The sequence below is a fragment of the Emys orbicularis genome, chromosome 22, assembly GCF_028017835.1.
Source record: "Emys orbicularis isolate rEmyOrb1 chromosome 22, rEmyOrb1.hap1, whole genome shotgun sequence".
NCBI classification, from domain to species: domain Eukaryota; kingdom Metazoa; phylum Chordata; order Testudines; family Emydidae; genus Emys; species Emys orbicularis.
In genome coordinates this window covers 13,532,512-13,552,284 of record NC_088704.1, presented here as the reverse complement: position 1 = coordinate 13,552,284, position 19,773 = coordinate 13,532,512, and the positions used below count along the sequence as shown (strand labels likewise).

The following is a 19,773-nucleotide window of genomic DNA, read 5'->3' as shown; positions in this document are numbered from 1 at the left end:
AGCTGGTTTGGAAACTGGGGTTCAAACCAGCTCGGAGCGCTCAGTCCAGTAATCAGAAGCCTTGCTCTGCCTGACACACGTGGCCAGAGCATGTTAAACAGAACATGGCACGCTCCCCTTACTGGCACCCAGCTCCCCACTCTGCTGATGTTTTGGGATGAGGAGAGGTAAACTAGCCCAGAATTGGCAGAGCAGGCAGTGGGGTCAGGGGAAGCTGGCAGCAGATGATATGAGGCTGTTGGGGGAGCAGGAGAAAAATCCTAAATACCCAACGCTCCCATTTCATGCAAGAATCTGAACAAGACCAGTCCTTACACTTGACCTATATGGCCTGAATGGGTACTGTTGGGGTCACTGACACCAGAGGAAACAGGCTTAAAAAACCTGCATCCTTCATTATGGATCATTTACTGTATTGGTGGAGAACGGGTGTTTCCTGTCTGAGGAGAATGAACCAAATACCCTGGAGTGACGCTCTCTGCATGGTAGAGGAGAGCCCTGGTGTAGTCTTGCTGTAAAAAGAAAACCGGGTTGTTTCAAACCCTAAATGTGAATGGAAATATTGTCACCTGTTTTTTTTTATTTCTGAAATGATATTTTGCCAGGGCCATGCACTGGAGAAATCCATCCTGACCAGCTGATGCAGGAGAGCTAGAAAGTGAAACCGACTAGTTTCATTGCCCCAAATGCAGAATGTGCAAAAAGCAAACGGGGTCTGTGGTGTCAAATTCATTTCCTGTTTCACTGAGACACTTGAGAAACTCGCTCAGTAAGGCCTGGTCAAAACACCAGTTTTGTACTGGTGTAACTATGTCAGTTAGAGATATGATGTTTTTACCTAAGTAGTTAGGCTAGTACATAATCTACTGTGGGCACAGAGTACAGGAGTAACTATAGTGGTCTAAAGCATTGTTATACCAATATGACTGTGGTCGCACTTGGGGGTGTTCTCATGCTTTAATTAAACTGGTGTAGTTAAAGCGACACAACTTTCTGTTGTAGATAAGGCTTAACTGTGTGCAATGCCATGAAAGCCCTGGATTATCTCAACTGTGCTATCATTGTGGCTGCTGTCCAGTAATGCACAACTCCAGGAAACTAGGTGAACAGCGCGAGATAACAACTGATGCAATAGATTATGAATCAACCGTTGTGCTGTCTTCGTAACTTGTCCTTCTGGGTTCTCTCTCCTGGTTTCCCACATCACTGCCTTGCACAAAGAACAAAACCTGTACTTTCGTCTAAAAAATTGCTTGTAGTTTGGTCTAAAGCAAACAGAAGCAAGAAGGAACAAAAGCTAAGTTTATTTTGGAGCGTGGACTGTGTTCATCTCTTCTGTTATAGGCTGTAGCAACTCTGGGAACAAAATGGGGGATCTCTGCAGACAGGCAGAGTGCTTAGAGATATAAAGGTGCAAGTACACACAAAAAATGCATCACTGATTCATAGCTACATATACTAGACTTGTTTCATCAGACTGATTGGTCCATTTTGGCTTAGTGGAGCCTTATTCAGTGCCAGTCATGGGGACATAGTTACATGCAAGTCTTATGGCTGCATATTATCGAAGTGAACTGAAGAGCTAGAAAAACAGGACTACCAGTTGTGGCGCCTGTCTCTGAAGCGCTGTGACAATATTGATGCAAATCGGTGCCAAAATGGAAGAAAAGCCCCAAGCAGGAAGTAGCATCCTGCATGCATTGACGCACACGTTTGTTTGCAGCAGACACTGAAACTCACGTCAGAATGGATTTCATTTCCACAGCTCAAAGCCAGCGACTCCCACTCAGAAACCTCACCATGTAGGGGTTAGTGCTGACGCAGCAGGAAGGTCTCCAAGGCAGGTGCTGTGTTCTTCTTTATGTTTGTCCAGAGCCCAGTCCTGATAGGGGCATGTGGGCCCTGTAATGCAAATATTTGCTGGCAATAATCATAAACTCTGTCAAACGGGGGGGAAGTGACGAGGCTTCCTGCACTAATGCAGCCTTATTGTCCTGTGCAGCCAGCCACACATACGCACGCGGTGCTAGCCCATTGGGGGCCCTAAGCAGGGATATTTTGGGGGTCCCCCACATACAACACATTCTAAAAAAGTGAATAGAGGGCCCCCTTGAGCTGCTTGGGGCCCTAAGCAATTGCTTAGTGTGCTTATGCCTAGTGCCGGCTCTGCCCACTCTATTGCTCAGTGCTGATGGCATTGATCCCCTCTACTCCATGAGATCTGGTCTTCCTTGTTGACAGAAGCCATCTGGTTTATGCAGCATCCGGGACCTCAGCTTTAATCACTCCCACCTGTGGCAAACCAGGAGAGAGACTTTTGGGGAGAGGAATCCAGGTGAAAATTCCTGGCTCGAGTGCTGTGGAAGAACCAGCACCCGGGGTTGTGGTTTGTGGCATTATATTCTGTGCTAATGTAGCTTGATGTTTCCCTTCTCTTCTCCCGTCCTCTAGGTTCCCTGGGTCCTTGTCTCCTCCCCCAGGATGCTGAGGGCAGCCCTGTGTGCCGTCTTTCTCTTAGGCGCCCTGCCATCATTGGCCAAGGAGTCCCGAGGGCATGTCTCAGTCGTCTTGCTGGGAGCCACGGGGGACCTGGCCAAGAAGTACTTGTGGGAGGGGCTGTTCCACCTCTACCTGGACCAGGTGAGCAGCGGCCACAGCTTCACTTTCCACGGGGCTGCGCTGACGGCGCACGAGCCAGGGCAGGGGCTGATGTTTGAGGTGCTGAAGAAGCTGGCCTGCCCGTCGGACGTGTCCCCCGACAGGTGCGCTATGGTCAAAGACCAGTTCCTCAAGCTGAGCCGGTATCACCAGCTGAAGACGTCCGACAACTACACTGCCCTGAATCGGGAGATTGAGACCCTGCTCCAGCAGGAGGGGCTGGAGGAAGCCGGCAGGATCTTCTACTTCTCGGTGCCGCCCTTCGCCTACGCGGAGATCGCCCGCCACATCAATGGCAGCTGCAGGCCGCGCCCCGGAGCCTGGCTGCGGGTGGTGCTGGAGAAGCCTTTTGGCCATGACCTCAAGTCAGCCCAGCAGCTGGCCATCGAGCTGAGGACTTTCTTCCGGGAAGAGGAGATGTACCGGGTGGATCACTACCTTGGCAAACAGGTGAGCAGACTTGGAATGACTCTGTTGCCATGCTGGATGGGGTCTCGGTGGGGTGGGAGCTTGGATGGTGGGAGGGCCCTACATTTCAGGCGTTCATTTAATGTGGGCAGCAGGCTGCCAGGTGCACCAATCACAGCCCAACTGAGCTGCTCACCTAGGTTGCTGGAACAGTGAAGTGACCTAGAGACTATTAAGTCTTATTATCACTGTTCATTTGGCTGGTACCTTGTCCCCTTCACCACGATGTGCAGGGCTGGAGACTAATATACAACTAGCTGGGACCCAATAAGGCTGTCTTGGTTCCTGTTGATCTGACTGTCTTGTGAAACGAGGGCCACATTGGCTTCTCCTCACTTATTAATACTACTGGTCTTTGCCCAGCTGCAGAAAGGATCCATGGCTTATATTCAGCATCAGCAAAATACACCTTAGTAAGACTGGCTGGTCCGCCCGGCACATGGACGGTAAAGGGAAGGCAGGGAGGGGGTGGGGTGCAGGCCACAAGCTGGGCATTTCCACCCTCCCTTTGAGTCTGAGGGTGCGGCAGGATTTTAAACATGCTGGGCAGAACCTGGATGGGCCTCCCCCTCAAAATCTGGCTGGGTCCTCGTGTGCAATTTGTATCTAACAAATGTAGGGTTGGTGCAATAGTATTGTGAACTGTAGCTGTCGCTCGAGGGCCATGTCAGGTGTGTGTGACGTGACTCGCAGGCCATGATGTCCCATTCCCATCAGACCTATGGAGTTTGGAGACACTCGTGGGTGGCTTCATTGCTCCCACGTTTCCTCTTAGCGAATGCCAGCCTGTCTGCGCGCTGCATGTCCCTGGACTGTGTTACCCTGCAGTGCCATAGGCGTGCATGGTGCTTTGCAGATGCAGAAGGCGGCAAGGTGCCTGAGGAGTCGAGAGTCTGTTGTAGATCAGGGCAATACAAACAATTAAGGACTAGGTGCAAGAGTACCAGAAGGTGGGTTATCAAGGTCTACGTTTTCTCCCCTGCTCCCACCCCAACCATTCCTGAAGGGCTTATAGCTACAGATCTCCTTAGGCAGCTTCTCTCTTCCCTTTCTGCCTCCAAGCAAGAGGGTTCAGCCCCATCAATGAGTTTTGTGCTCTTGGCTTCTAGTTTTTGTCTTGACTGGCCTGTCCTTTGCTTAATAACGGAAGCAGGTTGGCCTTGTGGCTTCGGCACAGCCACTGTGAGTCCGGACTCCTAGATTCATTTCCAAGCTCTGCCTCTTAGAGGCGCTGTGACTTGTCCTCTCTGTGCCTCAGCTTCTCCATCTGCAAATGAGGATGGTCCCTGCCTGCGAGTGGATCCCTGTTTATGAAGCGCTTAGAGCTCTTTTACTGCTCTCACGGCATATCTGGATCCTGCCCCCTTCCCTGGTGTCTGAGGGGGTCCATCTGAGCATGTTTCAAACCCTGCCCTTGCCAAAGAGAATGTGTCCAGCCCACTATTCTGGGCTGCAGCCGAGTGACCTTGCAGTGACTGGCCATTACTCTTCCCCTGTACTGCCGGCCCATCTCTCACCGAGGAAAATGCAGAGGCCGGACCTTTTCATGCCAAAGTGATAAGGGTCAGGCTTTTTTGTTCTCCTCCTCCTAGCGAGGTGGCCACATATGGAGGTGTGTGAGATGCAGAATCCATCTGGTCTTCCAGTCAAGGTCAGGGCTTGTATTTCGCTGAGTAAGCAAACCCTTCCCTTCCACGCAGGCCCAGCCTCTTAGCACCAGCTTCTGGAGGAGGCTTTTAATTTGATATGATGTGCTGTCACTTTTTTTTTTTTTTTTTTTTTTTAAATGATCAGCCAATTTTTCAGGGGCTGGTGCATCTGTGCGAGTGACTGCAGCAGGAACAGAGTGGGGAGGGGGTGTAAAAGGCAGTGAACGTAGCCCTGCGGCAGAGGAAGTCACACTTCTCCTGCTCTGGGCTGGAAGAGGGTGTCGGGGCAGGAAAGGGGTTCATCACTTGATTCTCTTGAGAATCAGGACTGTTCCCTCATCCCCACCCCCATGAGATCCTAGCCCCCGACCAATGGCCTACATGCTCTCTGTTTTTGACTTTGTTTGTCCTTTCCCCTGCACCAGGTATTGCCACATCCAGCAGGTAAATTGCTGGTACAGACCTGCTTGGGGTCAGGTCCCCTAATTGGAAGGCAGCTGACACACAATCCAGGTGATTGTATCTGCCACACTGGGAGACATCTTTCTCTCCCTGTCAATCCTGCATACCCAGGGGCTCGGTAGCACTCCTCTAGCAGTAGATGGATAGAATAGGGTTCTCTCTTGGATCTGCTGGGATCTTTCTGTTAAGGAACTAAGAGGGGATCACCATTCTGGTGGCCTGTTGTGCCGCTACCCCATCTTTTGAACTATAAACATGAAGTAGGGAGTGGTACCTGATCAGGATCCATCCTGAGCTGGGAGACCAGTGTTAACATCCTACTTGAGAACCAGTCCAAAGATGCAATGCTTTAATGTTTCCCACTTTGTCCTCAGTTTCTTCTGCCTTCTTCCAGGGGTTCCCAAGGAACTCCCAATTATCCACCATCCACCCACAGTCCCACTTCCCAGCACCTGTTATCCCTGTGAACCACTAGTTTGGGAACAGCTGGGTTGGACCAGGGACGTGATGGTTAGCTTTATACGGGAGTTTTCCTGACTTTGTGCCTCTTGACCTCCATGGGTTTTCAGCACATCTAGCTCTGATAAGGCCGGTCAGCTAGAGATACTGGAGTCCTCTACATACAGAGGTAAGTGTCGCTATCCACATGTTACGGATGGGGAAGGGAAGATACTGGCCCAAGGTCACCCAGCAGGCCATTGTCAGAGCCTGCTGGGTGACCTTGGGCCAGTATCTGGAGGAACTGGCCCAAGGAACAGAACCCAGGTCTTCTGACTCCCAGCCCAGCCCCAGATCCACTAGACCACAAGTGATTTGAGGGCCACAGTGCTGCGCCGTGGTGGATCAGGTTGTTGAAGACCTCAGGTGACCTTTCCCTTCCCTCCCCTTCCCACCCGGCCTTCCTCAGCCAGCCGACAAGGTGTCACTTTCCGTAGCCGTGGAGTGGGCTGAGCTGAAGTTTCACTCTTGACCCCAGAACACAGGGCTCTGAGAACATGCCGCTGCCCTGTCCAGATGTGGCATCTGAGCAGCCGTATGGCCCCTCGAGGGAATGCGTGTGAGGTGGATGCACTGCCCTGGCCTCGGTGTGCTGGGACATCTCCTTTTCGAAATAGCCTTATTCCATCCATGGCCCCATGGTCCGGTCACAAGGGTGCATGTCTGACTTCAAGGAGAGCATCTCTACTGGAATTTCTTTTGCCCTAAGTGAGAACAGATGGCTCAGTGATGTACGCGGTCCCTTTGATTCGCCTCAACTCCTTGGAACCCCGGCCTGGAATCTTAGCAGGGTCTGACTCAGCCATTTGCCCTTCTGAGGGAGAAAGGCTGAGTGTCTTGTGTTTTGTGTGGGAGTCTTTCCAATGAAACTGTAAAACGTTTGCCTTGTCCAGGGAGGTCTTTTGTGTCTGTCCCACGTGGACATTAGAGACCCCCCCGGTACTTTCTGCAAGAGTCGGGCTTTACCCTGCGGTTCTTGTGCCGATTTCCCCTCTTTCTCCCCATGCCGTGTGCTCCCTAGACCTCAGACAGGGCTGCGTTTCCAGGCTGGATGGAGCAGTGGGATGGGAGATGCTCTAGAAATGCTGCTGGCTTTGGATTTTTGTTTTTAATGCTGATCTTTCCCTCCCTCCCTTCCTCCCTTCGCAGGCTGTGGCCCACATCCTGCCTTTCCGAGACCAGAACCGACGGTTTCTGGACCCAATCTGGAACCGGCATCATGTGGAGAGAGTAGAGATTGTCCTGAAGGAGACTCTGGATGCTAAAGGTCAGGGAGCCTGGGCTGAGCTAGCCAGGGGGAATCTCTCAGGACCTGGGTGGCTTTAGTGTATCTGTGTGAGAGCGACCCCTGTGGCTGAATGTTGCAAATGCATGAGAAGGCGGCCAGGTGGGTAGCTGAGCGGCGTCGCTCTGCATGGGCACTTGAGAGGCAGAAATTTGATTCCCAGTCACGGCTGTTACCTCCCTCGGCTGGAGGGGGAACCTGCCCCTTCCTCCTGCTGCAGAGTTCAGGAGCCTTTCACATCGATGCCCAGAGACCCTGAGTTCTGCTGCAGAGGGACTCGGAAAGGGCCTGGTCTGGGTTCAGGTCTCATTTGGTGCTGTGGTGTGAAAGTTTAAATCAGGGTTCGGCTGCTGCAGCTTTTGCCCGAGGGCGCGACTCGCACCCACCAGGCCGTGCTCATCCATCCCGGCACAGGGGCGTCTCTCAGCAGCCGTTCGGAGAGGGAGAGATGCTGGATGGACGCAGCTGCAATCCCGGCCTGCAGGGCTCCAGCCCCACTCTGCAGCGCTGAGCGGAAAGCACTCCGGGTTGGGCTGCCGCCGGCAGCAGTTGTGGGGACACCAGGCGCCCTTATTTCTGCAACATCAGGATTGTCTGTCTGCTCCCCTTTTTCTCCCTCCCCTGCTCCTAGCCACCACCCACGCAGTGTTAAATAAGATAACTCTTAAAGCCTGGTCATTGATCATTTGACTCGCTCCCCCCCCCCCCCCCCCCCAGCCCCCTGGCTTCCAGAGAGGCTGCAGCATTGATTGCGTTAACAAATGCGCCTTTGGATTAGAGAGAGGGAGACAAACCATATCAAACCAAAGTGGAAGCCCAGGGCAGGGGCAAGGTCTGCAGCGCTTAGCCTGCCCCTGACCAGCTAACAGGAGGCTTTGGTTGGAATCACCTGCATTTAATAGGACATCGTCCTTCTCCCTCCCGGCCCCAGTAAGAAATCAGGGCAAGGCACGTCCTGTATTGAAACAGGTAAAGCCCGACTCTTGCAGAAAGGGCAGGGCTTAAGTTGATGGTATGGGGGAGTATTCAGCGGCTCAGAGTGGGCTATGCATGGAGTGGTGGATGGAAGGGGTCCAGTGTAATGCAGACAGATGCTGCTCTTTTGACCTGGTCCGTTGCTGCAGAATTGCGAGAGGTTTGTTCTGATCCCTCTGTTAAGGCTTTGATGTGGATTCACACTCCAGCTAGAGACCCCGGGCTCTGCTGCCCTCCCCCCTGCCCCTTGAGATGTGCCCATCGTTGCTGGGGTGAAAGAGACGCCCGGCACTGCACGGTCTTACGTTCCTTTCCCAGCACATGGGCTGGACGCTGATCCCAGGCTCAGACTGAACATGGACTGTGCTGCCGGCCTGCTCAAGCAAAGCCCCCTCCCCGCCCCCACTGAGCTCAGGAAGACCCACGCAAGGCTGTAATTAGGGTTGGCCTAAGTCTACATTGGTGCCTGAGGACAGAGAGGATTTGGTGCCTCCTCTCAGCCCTTCCGCTCACCCAGCTGGCCAACCCCCCCAGCCCCCACTCTCCTGTTCCTTCCTCCAGCGGAGGTCCCGCTTGCTGTTCCAGTGAGGGCAGCCGGTCTCCTGGGAATCCTTTATCAGCTGCGGCAGCTTCTCCTGGGAGGCCCCGCTGCAGTGTGCGGGGCTGAAGGGAGTTGCTGAGGTGCCCGCAGAGGCAGCTGGCGTCGTACCCAATCTGCGGCTAGAGACGGCTCCGTCCCTGGGCCTGTCCCTTCATTCCCTCGAGCACCAATATTCAAGCTCCTTTCATGTGCTGGGGGCTGCAGGGGGGTTTCTTTTTCCTGCCGCTCTGACTGCTCGTCTCTCGCCTCCTCATCGCACTCAGGCCGCACCAGCTTCTATGAGCAGTACGGTGTCATCCGCGACGTGCTCCAGAACCACCTCACCGAGGTCCTGATGTATCTCGCCATGGAGCTGCCGGCCAACATCAGCAGCACTGAAGACGTTCTCCGGCGCAAGCTGCAGACCTTCAAGGCATTGCAGGGCCCGGAGAGCACCAGCGCGGTGCTGGGTCAATACCAGGCCTACGCCAGCCAGGTGCGGGAGGAGCTGCAGAAGGCACAGGACTACGTCAGCACGACGCCGACCTTTGCAGGTGGGGGCAAGACCCAGGCTGATGACGTCATAGGGCATAAAGGCTGAGGCAGGTGGGGTGGGGTCAGCGCATGGGACTAGGCGACGGGGAGCGGCCAAATCCTAATCCCAGCTCCGTCACTTCCTCTGTGGCTGTGGGCCAATCACTTAACTTCTGTCTCTGCTTCCACGGCTGCAACACGGGGACAGTAGCTGCCTTGTTTATTTCTAGGGCATCTGTCCCTGTGGTACCTAAAGAGCCCGAGGTCCAGCTGCCCAGGGACCTATAAGGATCTGTTGGCCCGTGAAGCCACATGTGGAATTATTACTATAAATGTTGGGGGGGGTTTAGGAATTCATTCTATAGTGGCTTAGGTCCCTCCCTTCACTGTATGGGGGCCGTTCCATGTCTCCAAAAGGTAAGAACCGGGGGGTTTCTCTGGGGCCGGTGGACCTCACTTCATCACAAGGCCATCTCTGGCCATGCTGCATGTGCTCAGTGTTTTGATTCTTGGCTAGGGAGTGACGTGACGGCTCATCCAGAGAAGCTGCTGTCCTAAGGGGTAGCTAGGCAATCTGAGGAACGTGGTGGGGGGGAGGGAGCAAGGCAAATCCTTGGGGACCGGGAGAGCAGAGACTGGCAGGGTGATGGGGAGGACTGATTGTGGTGCAAGGGAGACTCCGGATGCCAGGACCCACGCAAGGAGAACGGTGCTTGGGCTCGAGCCTGAGGTTCCCCTGTCATTTCAGGTGTGTTGATTCAGCTAGACAGCCTGCGGTGGGAGGGAGTCCCCTTCCTCCTCACCTCTGGCAAAGCCCTGGACGAGCGGGTAGGCTACGTTCGCGTCCTCTTCAAGAACCGGGCCTACTGCACCCAGCGCGAGAGCCTGAGGGAGGCGGGGCAGAGCCAGTGTGGAGCCAAGCAGATCATCTTCTACATCGGGCACGGGGAGCTGAGCTGTCCTGCCGTGCTGATCAGCCGGAACCTCTTCAAGCCCATCATGCCAGAAGGCAGCTGGAAGGAGGTGGCGGATCGCCCGCAGCTGCGCCTCTTCGGGCTCCCGCTGTCTGATTACTACGTGTACAGCCCCGTGAAGGAGAGAGAGGCTTATTCTGTCCTCATCTCCAGCATCTTCCATGGCAGGAAGGACTCCTTCATCACCACTGAGAACCTGCTGGCGTCTTGGGAGTTCTGGACCCCACTGCTGGACAGCTTAACCCAGCAGGTCCCGCGCCTGTACCCGGGGGGCCTGGAGAACCAGCACCTCCTGGACTTTGAAATGGTGGGCAGGGAGCTGTCCTTCACGCTGGAGGAGCCGGTGGAACTGCTGCACATCGATGGGCAAAAGCCAGGCGACTACAGAACCATCCAGGCCAAGTTTCGGCAAAGCCCCTTGGTCTCGGCTTGGCCGGAGGAGCTGATCGCCCGGTTGGCATTGGACATTGAGACGGCGGCGGCCGAGGCTGTGGCACGCTGCGGCGAGTTCCACCTGGCCCTGTCAGGCGGCTCGAGCCCCATTGTCATGTTCCGGCGGCTGGCGACCCACCACTACGGCTTCCCATGGAGACACACCCACTTGTGGCTGGTGGACGAGCGCTGCGTGCCGCTCGCCGACCCGGAGTCCAACTTCCGCAGCTTGCACGACCACCTCCTCCAGCACGTCCGGGTGCCCTACCTCAACATCCACCCCATGCCGGTGCACCTCAACCGGCGGCTGTGCGTGGAGGAGGACCGGGGGCCAGAGCTGTACGCCAAGGAGATCGCAGCGCTAGTGAACAACGCCAGCTTGGACTTTGTGCTGCTGGGGCTGGGCTCCGACGGGCACACAGCCTCGCTCTTCCCGCGTTCATCCAGCGGCCTCGAAGGGGCCCAGACGGTGGTGCTCACGGAGAGCCCCGTCAAACCCCACCAGAGGATGAGCCTCAGCCTGCCTCTCATCAACAAAGCCAGGCAGGTGGCCGTGCTGGTGATGGGGAAGGGGAAGCATGAAATCACAACCCAGATGAGTAGAGTGGGGCAGGAGCCCAGAAAGTGGCCTATTTCAGGGGTCAACCCCAGCTCTGGCCAGCTGGTATGGTACATGGATTATGACGCTTTGCTTGGATGATCTCTTGGTTTATCCTCCTCTCACGCCTGTCCCATTGCCCCCTGGAGCCTTGATTTTCCAACACTGCACACAGGCTCCTGTGTTTACAATAACAGCTCCTGCTCTGAACAGTCCCTCTAACTTTTGTGAAGATCCATTGGCTGTAATGGCTCTGTTATCTGAGCCTAGAAAGGGGGGCGGCTCAGCGCTCAGAGATCAGCGTTGTATTCCTGACTTTACCCCTGACTGCTTCTGGGACCTTGGGCAAGCCACGTCGCTGCTCTGTGCCTCAGTTTCCCCCACACCCTATGGGGTTAATAATACCTACCTACCTCGCAGGAGCCATCCGAGACCACTCTGATTAATTGCCTGCGGAGCTCTTCAGGATTCTCAGAGGAGAGGAGCAGAGAGAAGCGCAGTGTTACTGGCTGCTAATGTTCACCTCTGATCAGACAGGCTGACAGAAGCATTTTCACGGTGGCCAGAGGCCCAGTCACAGTCCCATTCAGATTGTGCTCTAGTCCCGTATGTGCCAACCCTTTACTTCAGCAAAATACTGACCATTTTCCCACTCTCTTCCTCTATGGAGCTCTCCTAGGGCTGGTCTACACTGTGGGGGGATCGATCTAAGATACACAACTTCAGCTACGAGAATAGCGTAGCTGAAGTCGACGTATCTTAGATCGACTTACCTCGCGTCCTCACGGCGCGGGATCGATGGCCGCGGCTCCCCCGTCGACTCCACTTCCGCCTCTTGCCCTGGTGGAGTTCCGGAGTCGATGGGGAGCACGTTCGGGGATCGATTTATCGTGTAGACGAGACGCAATAAATCGATCCCCGATAGATCGATTACTACCCGCCGATCCAGCGGGTAGTGAAGACGTACCCCTAGTCTAATGTCTTCTGATGCAGTTCCTGTTTTAGAGCTCTCCTGTATTGGCATGTGTGGGGCCTTGCTTCATTGTAAGGGCATGATTGGGTACAGTCATTGGGCACTGGAGTTTTCCAGACCCTGCCTGCTTGCCTTATGCCATCCACAGGGATTTGTCTCATATTAACCTTTGTCAATTGCATTGGCCCTGTTATTGATTCCACCTCCTCCCCCTCTTCCCCCCGCCGGCCCCCCCCAAACAAAGAGAAACAACCAGTCCCCTTCCCTACATGGCTGTGTTTATGCAGCCCTGGAAGCTGCAGACACCCCGGGACCATCCCTTGTGTGACCGACACTGCCCCCTCCCTGGCACTGAGCTGTGTGCTGAGTGCTGGTCTGAGGCTTTAGAAATTGTCCTGGTGCACAGGCGTAGTTGTCAGTAGCAATTGCTGCTCTTCCTAAATGGGAAGCCAGCACCCCAGGGGGATGGAAAAGGCAAGGGATTTTTAGGTTTTCAGGATTATGGGGATTGGGCTGAGAGCATCGTGGCTCAGCTCCCGTTATTCTAGAGATGGCATTTGTTTGCGGCGTGACGTTACTGCTGCACGAAGCTCCCCTTGTCAGAGGATCGGGGTGGAGGGCAGAGTTAGCTGCAGATGGAATTGGGTCTCCTTAAATATCCTGAGGCGCCTTTGTGTTTTACTCCCCGGGAAGAGCCCTCCTCCGCCCTCATGGGCAAGCTGCGGCATTGTTCAGCAGCTTATGACATCTCCCCGCGAGGCAGCTGTATACAGTACTACGGTCTTCAGCAGTAATAATTCCGACACCCCAGTGCTTATGGCAAGGATACTGCCGCGACCGGGGCTGTTACTCCAGGGCACTGGGGTGCTGTTGGATAAGGGGAGGGAGTTTTCTGTCTCCTGGGTGTTTTCTAGCCAGTCCACACGTTGCTGTCACCGCGTAGGGAGGACATGGCCTTTGAAAACATCGGAGGGGGGTCAGAAGAGCATAGACCAACTGCACAAAAGCGGGGGGTGCAGTCCTGTTTAGTAAAAGGGGGAAGAATCTTTAGAACCCTCTTTCCCCCACTGCCTAAATTCTACCTTGCCCATATGCTGCTCGTCCTTTATATAAGCCTTAGCCCCATATACTCTTGTGACGCTATGGCCTGCTTTAGTGGGCTATTTACTGTGGCGTGCAGGAGGAACGTTCTTTTTTTAGATAAGGAAACCCGGATTCTGCCGACTGCACTGGGAGATGTTGAGCTGCTCTATGATCTGTTTGGGGGGCGGAGGTAAATCCACCCAAGCATTGCAGGGCCAGGAGTACAAGACAGAGCTGTAGGAACCCAGAATAGGGACATTCTACCAGTTCCTGGCAAATCCAGATCCGCTGGTGTCTGATCCGCACCCAGCAATGCCACATCCTTGGCCGGCAGAACTGGAGAAGGGAAGAAAGTGCCGGTTTTCAGAAGGATTTTTAGCAGCCCCCTTTTGGGGAGGGTGAGTTTCTGGCTGTTGACTCTCTGATGTTTGCAGCTAGTGAAAGAATTAGTTGTCCAGCACTCCAGTCTTGTCGGAGTCCGGGTGGATGTCGTCAGTCAGTGACGGGCGCGACTGGAGTTCAGTGGAAAAGCTGGAGTCTGACACAAGGTGGCGCCATGACCAAACAAACCAAGTGATGATAAATTGTGTGTATTTTCCAAGTTTGAGCCTGAAACCAGGGGAGGCTGCTCCTGTCCTGCTTGTGAGATTCTCAGGAGCCAGCCCTCGTGACCGACTCGGATGTGAAATGCTGATGGAGTGGGGAGGGAGGAAAAGTCTATCCAGGGGTCTGGGAGGTGGATATTGGGGCCAAATTCTGTCTGACTTGCACCCCACTGAACTCTATGGACATTGGTGGAAGAGGGCAGTCAGGGCACAGGCAGACCGCTAGCCGTGTTGATGCTGCATAAGCTGGGAAGGAATTGGGTTCACTCTCATGGCTGAGGGGCTAGCAGGAGTAACAAATAGGAAAAACACACTAAAATCAGCAGCGAGGATTCAGAGTATAACAGGGGCTGCAGGACATTTCTTCCTGTTTTTCAGAATAGGACTTCACTATAAGCTGGTTTGGAGTTCTGAGAATATATATATTTGTTGCAGGGGTGGGGGGCGTTGTCAAGGTGCTTCAAAGAGGGAAGGCATATGGCTAACGAGAAATATCCAGCGTTAGCAGAGTTAATACCAAAAAAACCTTGGAAGGGATGTAAAACCCCTCCTCTGCTGAGTCAAGCCAGCCTCTCACTACTAGAGATCAGGATGAGATGTAATGTGGGGGGTCAGATTATCCCACATCTGCGGGGGGGTCTCCTGCACCTTCCTCCAAAGCATCGGATGCTGGCCGTTGTCCGAGACGCGGGGGACATGGGGTCACCTTCAGTCTGGCTGTTCCTGTGCACCTGTGTTCCCACTCCTGGTCATTCCGAATGGCTTTTATTGTAACACGCAATCCTCTTTTAATGCTGTGGATAAAAATAAAATGAGGAAGCTCTTGAGAACCAATCCCTTGTTTTCAGACCCGGGGCAAAGTAAGGTAGTGAGAGCAGTAAGCTGGGGTGGGAGACGTGTTCTGATCTCAGTGAAATTCAGAGCTGAGGCAGCTTTGATTTCTGCCACTGAGGTCGTTGCACCAGCGCAAGCATCTAGTGCGGAAAGACCAAGCTGCAGTTTGCACTGGTGCCTCTGATCAGTCTGGGATAAATGGCTCTGCTGCAAGTAGCCTGGCTTGTCTACATTAGGGAGGTTGCACTGGTGTAGCTACATCATCGGCTCAGATCCCGAGGTGACAAAGGCTGTCTAATCAGATATGAGCGTGGATTGGAGCGACCTCCTCTCTGGATTATTATGGCAGGCGGGCCTACCTATCCGCCTCAGAGCAAAGGGTAAGCGTAAAGCATTGTGTAGTGGGGAAGCCCTGGTGGTTGCTTTTAGAAGGGACGATGCTGTAGCTTACTGGGACTAGAAAAGTTTTTTGGTCTTCCTCTTCTCCATCGTGTCTCATACCATCCGCTACATTGTTTTCTCCAGACAGAAAATCCTCCCGCTTCTGAAAGCATTAACCCAGACTGCCACCGCCATCCATAGGACCTTGTCACAGGGTGCTCCCTTAGCTACCCGCTGTGCCTCACTTCCTGGCCTGCTTCCATGGTCCCTCAGTCCCAAACCAAACAGAGGATACAGGTATGCTGCAGGCAGGGCTTTCCATACAGCTTCTGAGCTCCCCCCTTCCTGATCCTCCCAATTACTGCCAGTTATTCCAGTCGTGTAGTAATTACCCCCCAGGTGCTCATAATCTCCTAATAGAAAAGTGGTTAACTGCTTCCCGCTGAGCCCGTAGCCTTTCCTTGTCTGCACCAACGTCAGTGCTCAGCGTGGTGCTGCTCGCCCTCTGCCACAGACCTAGAAGAACACAATTCCCCCTGCTTTGCTGGCTTGAAGTGCCAGGTTGCTAACAAACACTGCTAATTCCAAAATGTGCCCCCGGGGCTGAAGCAGCCGTGTAGAGGAGGAGGTTTTAGGCCTGGGATGGCTGAAAATTCAAAGCTTCATTTTTCTTTGTTAAACAAAATGAGCTGTTTTATCTTCAGCTTCATTCAAATGGCGTGTGTGGTGCAACAGGTTTAATGTAATTACAAAAAAAAAGGGGGGGGGGGATTCCAGGAAAATAGATGCAATGGCTAATGGCTATCAGCAGAATTTCTCTCCAGATGGGAAGGGATTGTGACATTGGAGGAGTGGCTTAGGGGGTGGAGTGTTTCCTTGATTCTTTTTTTAATAATTTGGCTGAAATTTTTTTAAATGACTAGTGGTTTTGAGGTGCCCCACTTGACACCTCAAAGAGGCCTGATTTCTCAGAAGTTGAGTGCTCAGCTCTTTCTGAAAATCAGGACCTCTTAAGATATCTTAGGTTGGGCACCCCAAAATTGTGACTAAAACCTCAGGTTTCCCTTTATAAAATTCCAATAGAAACTTTGTACGTAAGTGTATCCTTCGTTAGTAATTGTGCTCTGGAATATATCTGTGTTTTATACTTCACTGAAGATCTTTTGATGTATTTCTCAGGGCGATGTCTTTTTCAGAAGCATCTGTTTTAAACTCTTTAATCCTTTGTTTGTATTTGCCAAATGGAAAATAACAGAGTGGGGATAAATATTTTTAAACCTCCAAAGTTTACCAGCAAGAGATTTGGGGAGCAGGATGTGGGGGAGGGAACGTGAAACTCTAAAATAAGTCTGACACTGAAAAAGACAGTGTGGTAAAGATCTACTTCGTTCTAGGCCATGGAATCAGAGTGCTAGTTACATTTTGGGAAAGCTATTAATAGAAACTGTTGATAGATTTTTATTTTCAGTGAATAGTGAGCTAGGAATGCTGTGTGCAGTTGTGTTGCTGAGTGAATGTGTGTTAAACATCCTTGCAAAGAGGAGCCCATTGAGTGACTTTTTGCAGTCATTTTATCACACCACCAATTATTTGTATTGTCACCGCGCTTTTTTTAAAAGGAAGAACTATTTCTTAACAGTGTTCATACAAAGCAATGATGTGACCGTTTATATACGTTTTTACAAAAATCTAACACTGGAAACGGGCCATTTCTCACATGGTTTAACTTTTATAAATCAAGCTGTAAAGAGTTCTTTTCCTGTTAATAATGAACCATAAAATGTTTGGGAATTGATGGAAATTTATTTTTAAAAAACAAATATATATTTTTGAATAATAAAATAGTTTTTTGGCCTAAAGCTGCCTTTCATTCTTCTTTTGTTTATCCTCTGTTTGGTGATTGCATTTAAATGGTACTGGTTCTTACAAAGACAGTAGGCCTAAATTTAAAGAGTTTGAAGAGAGTAGGTCTGCATTTTTGGCATGAGGATTCATTTCGACACTCTCAATTTTTGCCTGCCTAACCTGAGCCATTTTAAAAGGGCCAGGGGTTCAGAAAGTGCTGAACCACCCTCCTTCTAAAAATCAAGTCCTTTTTAAGGTGTCAGGTTGGGTTCCCAAAATCACTAGTCTTTGAAAACATAGGTTATAATGTCCTGGAATCAGCCCTATGCTGCTTGGGGAAAATCTCCAGTGATCTATTGATTTATTCTATGCATTTCTGTAGAAGCCATCACCATAGTATCTGGTTGCTTAGTAACTTAGGTTCCAGCGAGTCAAGATTGTGTAGTTGAATTTTAAAATGAAATCTGTAGACTGTCTTCTACAGAATATGCTGTCTGCTGAATAAGAGAATTCCAGTGCTGGGGCCGAAACGAGCTCAGTGTTCTCTGTTCCCCTGTATTCCTAACGGACACTGCCTAGAACCAACCCCCTCCTTGGTTAGTGCCATCACTTGAAAAATTAAATACATTTTAATATGTTAGATTTTTCTCTCCATTAAACAAAACAAAAAGGTGTAGAACCTAGTCGGGGGGGGGGGGGGGGGGGGAGGTAGGAGAGAAGGGAGGAGCGGAAAAAGAAACTGCATCATTTGGGGATGAGGAGGCAAAACGTAGAAGTTTATGCTGTTGCCCCTTTTGGGCCTAGCAGTTTGTCAGTGTTTGGGGGTAAGTTGTTTTAATTAGGAGGAGAAACTGATTATACAAGTCAGGTATTTCTTTAGTGCAATCTTGCTCATTTAAAAAGAGTGTACATAAAGTTCTGCTTCCCTGAACACAGTAGAAACAAAAAGCGGCAGGCTGTTTCCTTGCTCATAAATCCAAGTCTGCTTTTCCATCAAGTACTGTGCCCAAATGCATCTCTGTCTCTCACTTCCCTTTGAAGGCCACACTCACCACTGCTTTGCTGGTTTTCTGCCTCTGTTACATACAGATACTTACCTGAGCCAACCAATCCCCTAGTGCCTGCATTTTACAGTCAGCCCCAGGGAAACTCCTCAGTCAACATGGCTTAACTTCTTATTGGACTTATCCTGAGGCCCATTGTTTTGGGTGGTGACTTCCTCTTGTTTGCAGCTATCATTACATAAAGAGGCATTTAATTGCTCCTTCCATTTAGCCTGAAAGAATGGTGCACAGCACACCCATCAGCTTTAACCAGGCCTGTGATTGTCTACAGATCAAAGACCTGCTTGATGGCAGCCAGTGACCTCTTCCAGAAGAACACTATACCATCGGAAACACATATTCTATTAGACTGTGGAATAGTCGCCGAATGGAAGGAGGTGAAACTTTCTGACTTGACAAAGGGCTAGCTTCTGTGCTGTATCACCCAGGAGGATGGGTGACAAGTATGACTTCATGCTGCCTGGATTCTGGGTTGTTGCAGGGGCCAAAATGACCCTGGGGTAAAATTAGAGTATTACAACAGCCACCCCAGAGCTGCCCCTGGGCTGTATTGCAGGCGGGGTTCTCTGTAGCACCAAGTGCTAGGGGTACTTGCCCTTCTGCCCCCAGGACTCCCTCTAGCATGCCTCTATGCCAAGGCTTGCATGGGAAGGCAGCGTAGGGCCCTTACAGCTGCCTTATGCTGCTTCTGCACTTGGGGAATTCTCCCCTGGTCCCTTGCGGCTCAGTTTCTGACTCTAGATGTTGATGGGGCAGTAACCATGGGTCAGAATAGGGTCCAGAATTGGCCCCATAGTATGAGAAAACGTGGAGTAAAGGAACACTGCTGCACTGGCCAAGGTGGGGGGGAATATGATAGCCACATCCTAATAGCCCCTTGATGTCCCCCAGACTGATGTCCGTATAACTAGGGCCACACATGAGCATCTCACGCACATGCTGAATGGAGATGGCAGCCTATTACATTAGGATTCCACAAAACACGTGTAAATTAATAAATCCAAATCGATGATTGAAAACATATGTAACAGCTCGGCCACATGGGAGAGATGTTGCTTCCCCGTTCAGTCACAAACTGTTGGAAAGGCAATTCTTGTTCAGCGCATATCCCTGAAGGTGGATGCTTAAAAATACTGGCAGGTTTTTACCAAAGCCAGGTCTCCTCCCCTCCCCCACCATGCGCAGAGGCAGGACTGATGGAAAGGATGGAAGGTCTGAGACGCTTGCCCATATCCTAAGACCTGCTTAACAAAGTGAAGCCGCCAGGTCTCCTCCCCTCCCCCACCATGCGCAGAGGCAGGACTGATGGAAAGGATTGAAGGTCTGAGACGCTTGCCCATAGTAGCACCTGAATCATTTCAGAAATAAATGTCTCTTTTAATGGTCGCCTTGGCTTCTCCGCAGTCGACCGCTAAGCTTGCCCTGTGCAGATCTGGAATTCCAGGCTCCTGATGGTTTGATTTCATTTCCCCCCCAAAACAGTACAATGGAAAATGGATGTTTCATAAAAAGGGAAGGAGAAAATGCAGAACAAAGGAGGAAAAAAGTGTCACATCTCAGGAATCCCTTTGATTCCTAAACAAACCAGTGGATGGAATTGTCTGTGTGTGTTTTAAATGGCTACAGTTCAGCCTAGGTCCTACCTCTGCAGAGCTTGCATGTTATCCTGTAGCAATGCAGCACCAGGCTTTCCTGCGGGCAGTCCTGTGCCCTTACAATGCTCCTTCCCTCGGGACGCACTGGCTCCCCCTTGACGAACTGCTCTTGGGAAAATGTCCTTGGAAAAGCTGTCCCTATAATGCGCAGAGCAGACATCACTTCATTTTTTCCTTCATCCGGGCTCCCTTTTGTAGGCATCCACTCGTACACAAAACA

At 51.8% G+C, this 19,773-nt stretch overlaps 1 protein-coding gene across 1 annotated transcript; it reads left to right on the top strand.

Annotated features, from left to right (window-relative positions):
• The first annotated feature begins 2,191 nt into the window (after window positions 1-2,191).
• Window positions 2,192-11,215, top strand: H6PD (hexose-6-phosphate dehydrogenase/glucose 1-dehydrogenase). The gene is given in 5 exon segments (XM_065421446.1): window positions 2,192-2,335; window positions 2,452-3,108; window positions 6,885-7,002; window positions 8,860-9,129; window positions 9,858-11,215. Coding segments are annotated over 5 exon segments (2,547 nt in total).
• The last annotated feature ends 8,558 nt before the right edge of the window (window positions 11,216-19,773 follow it).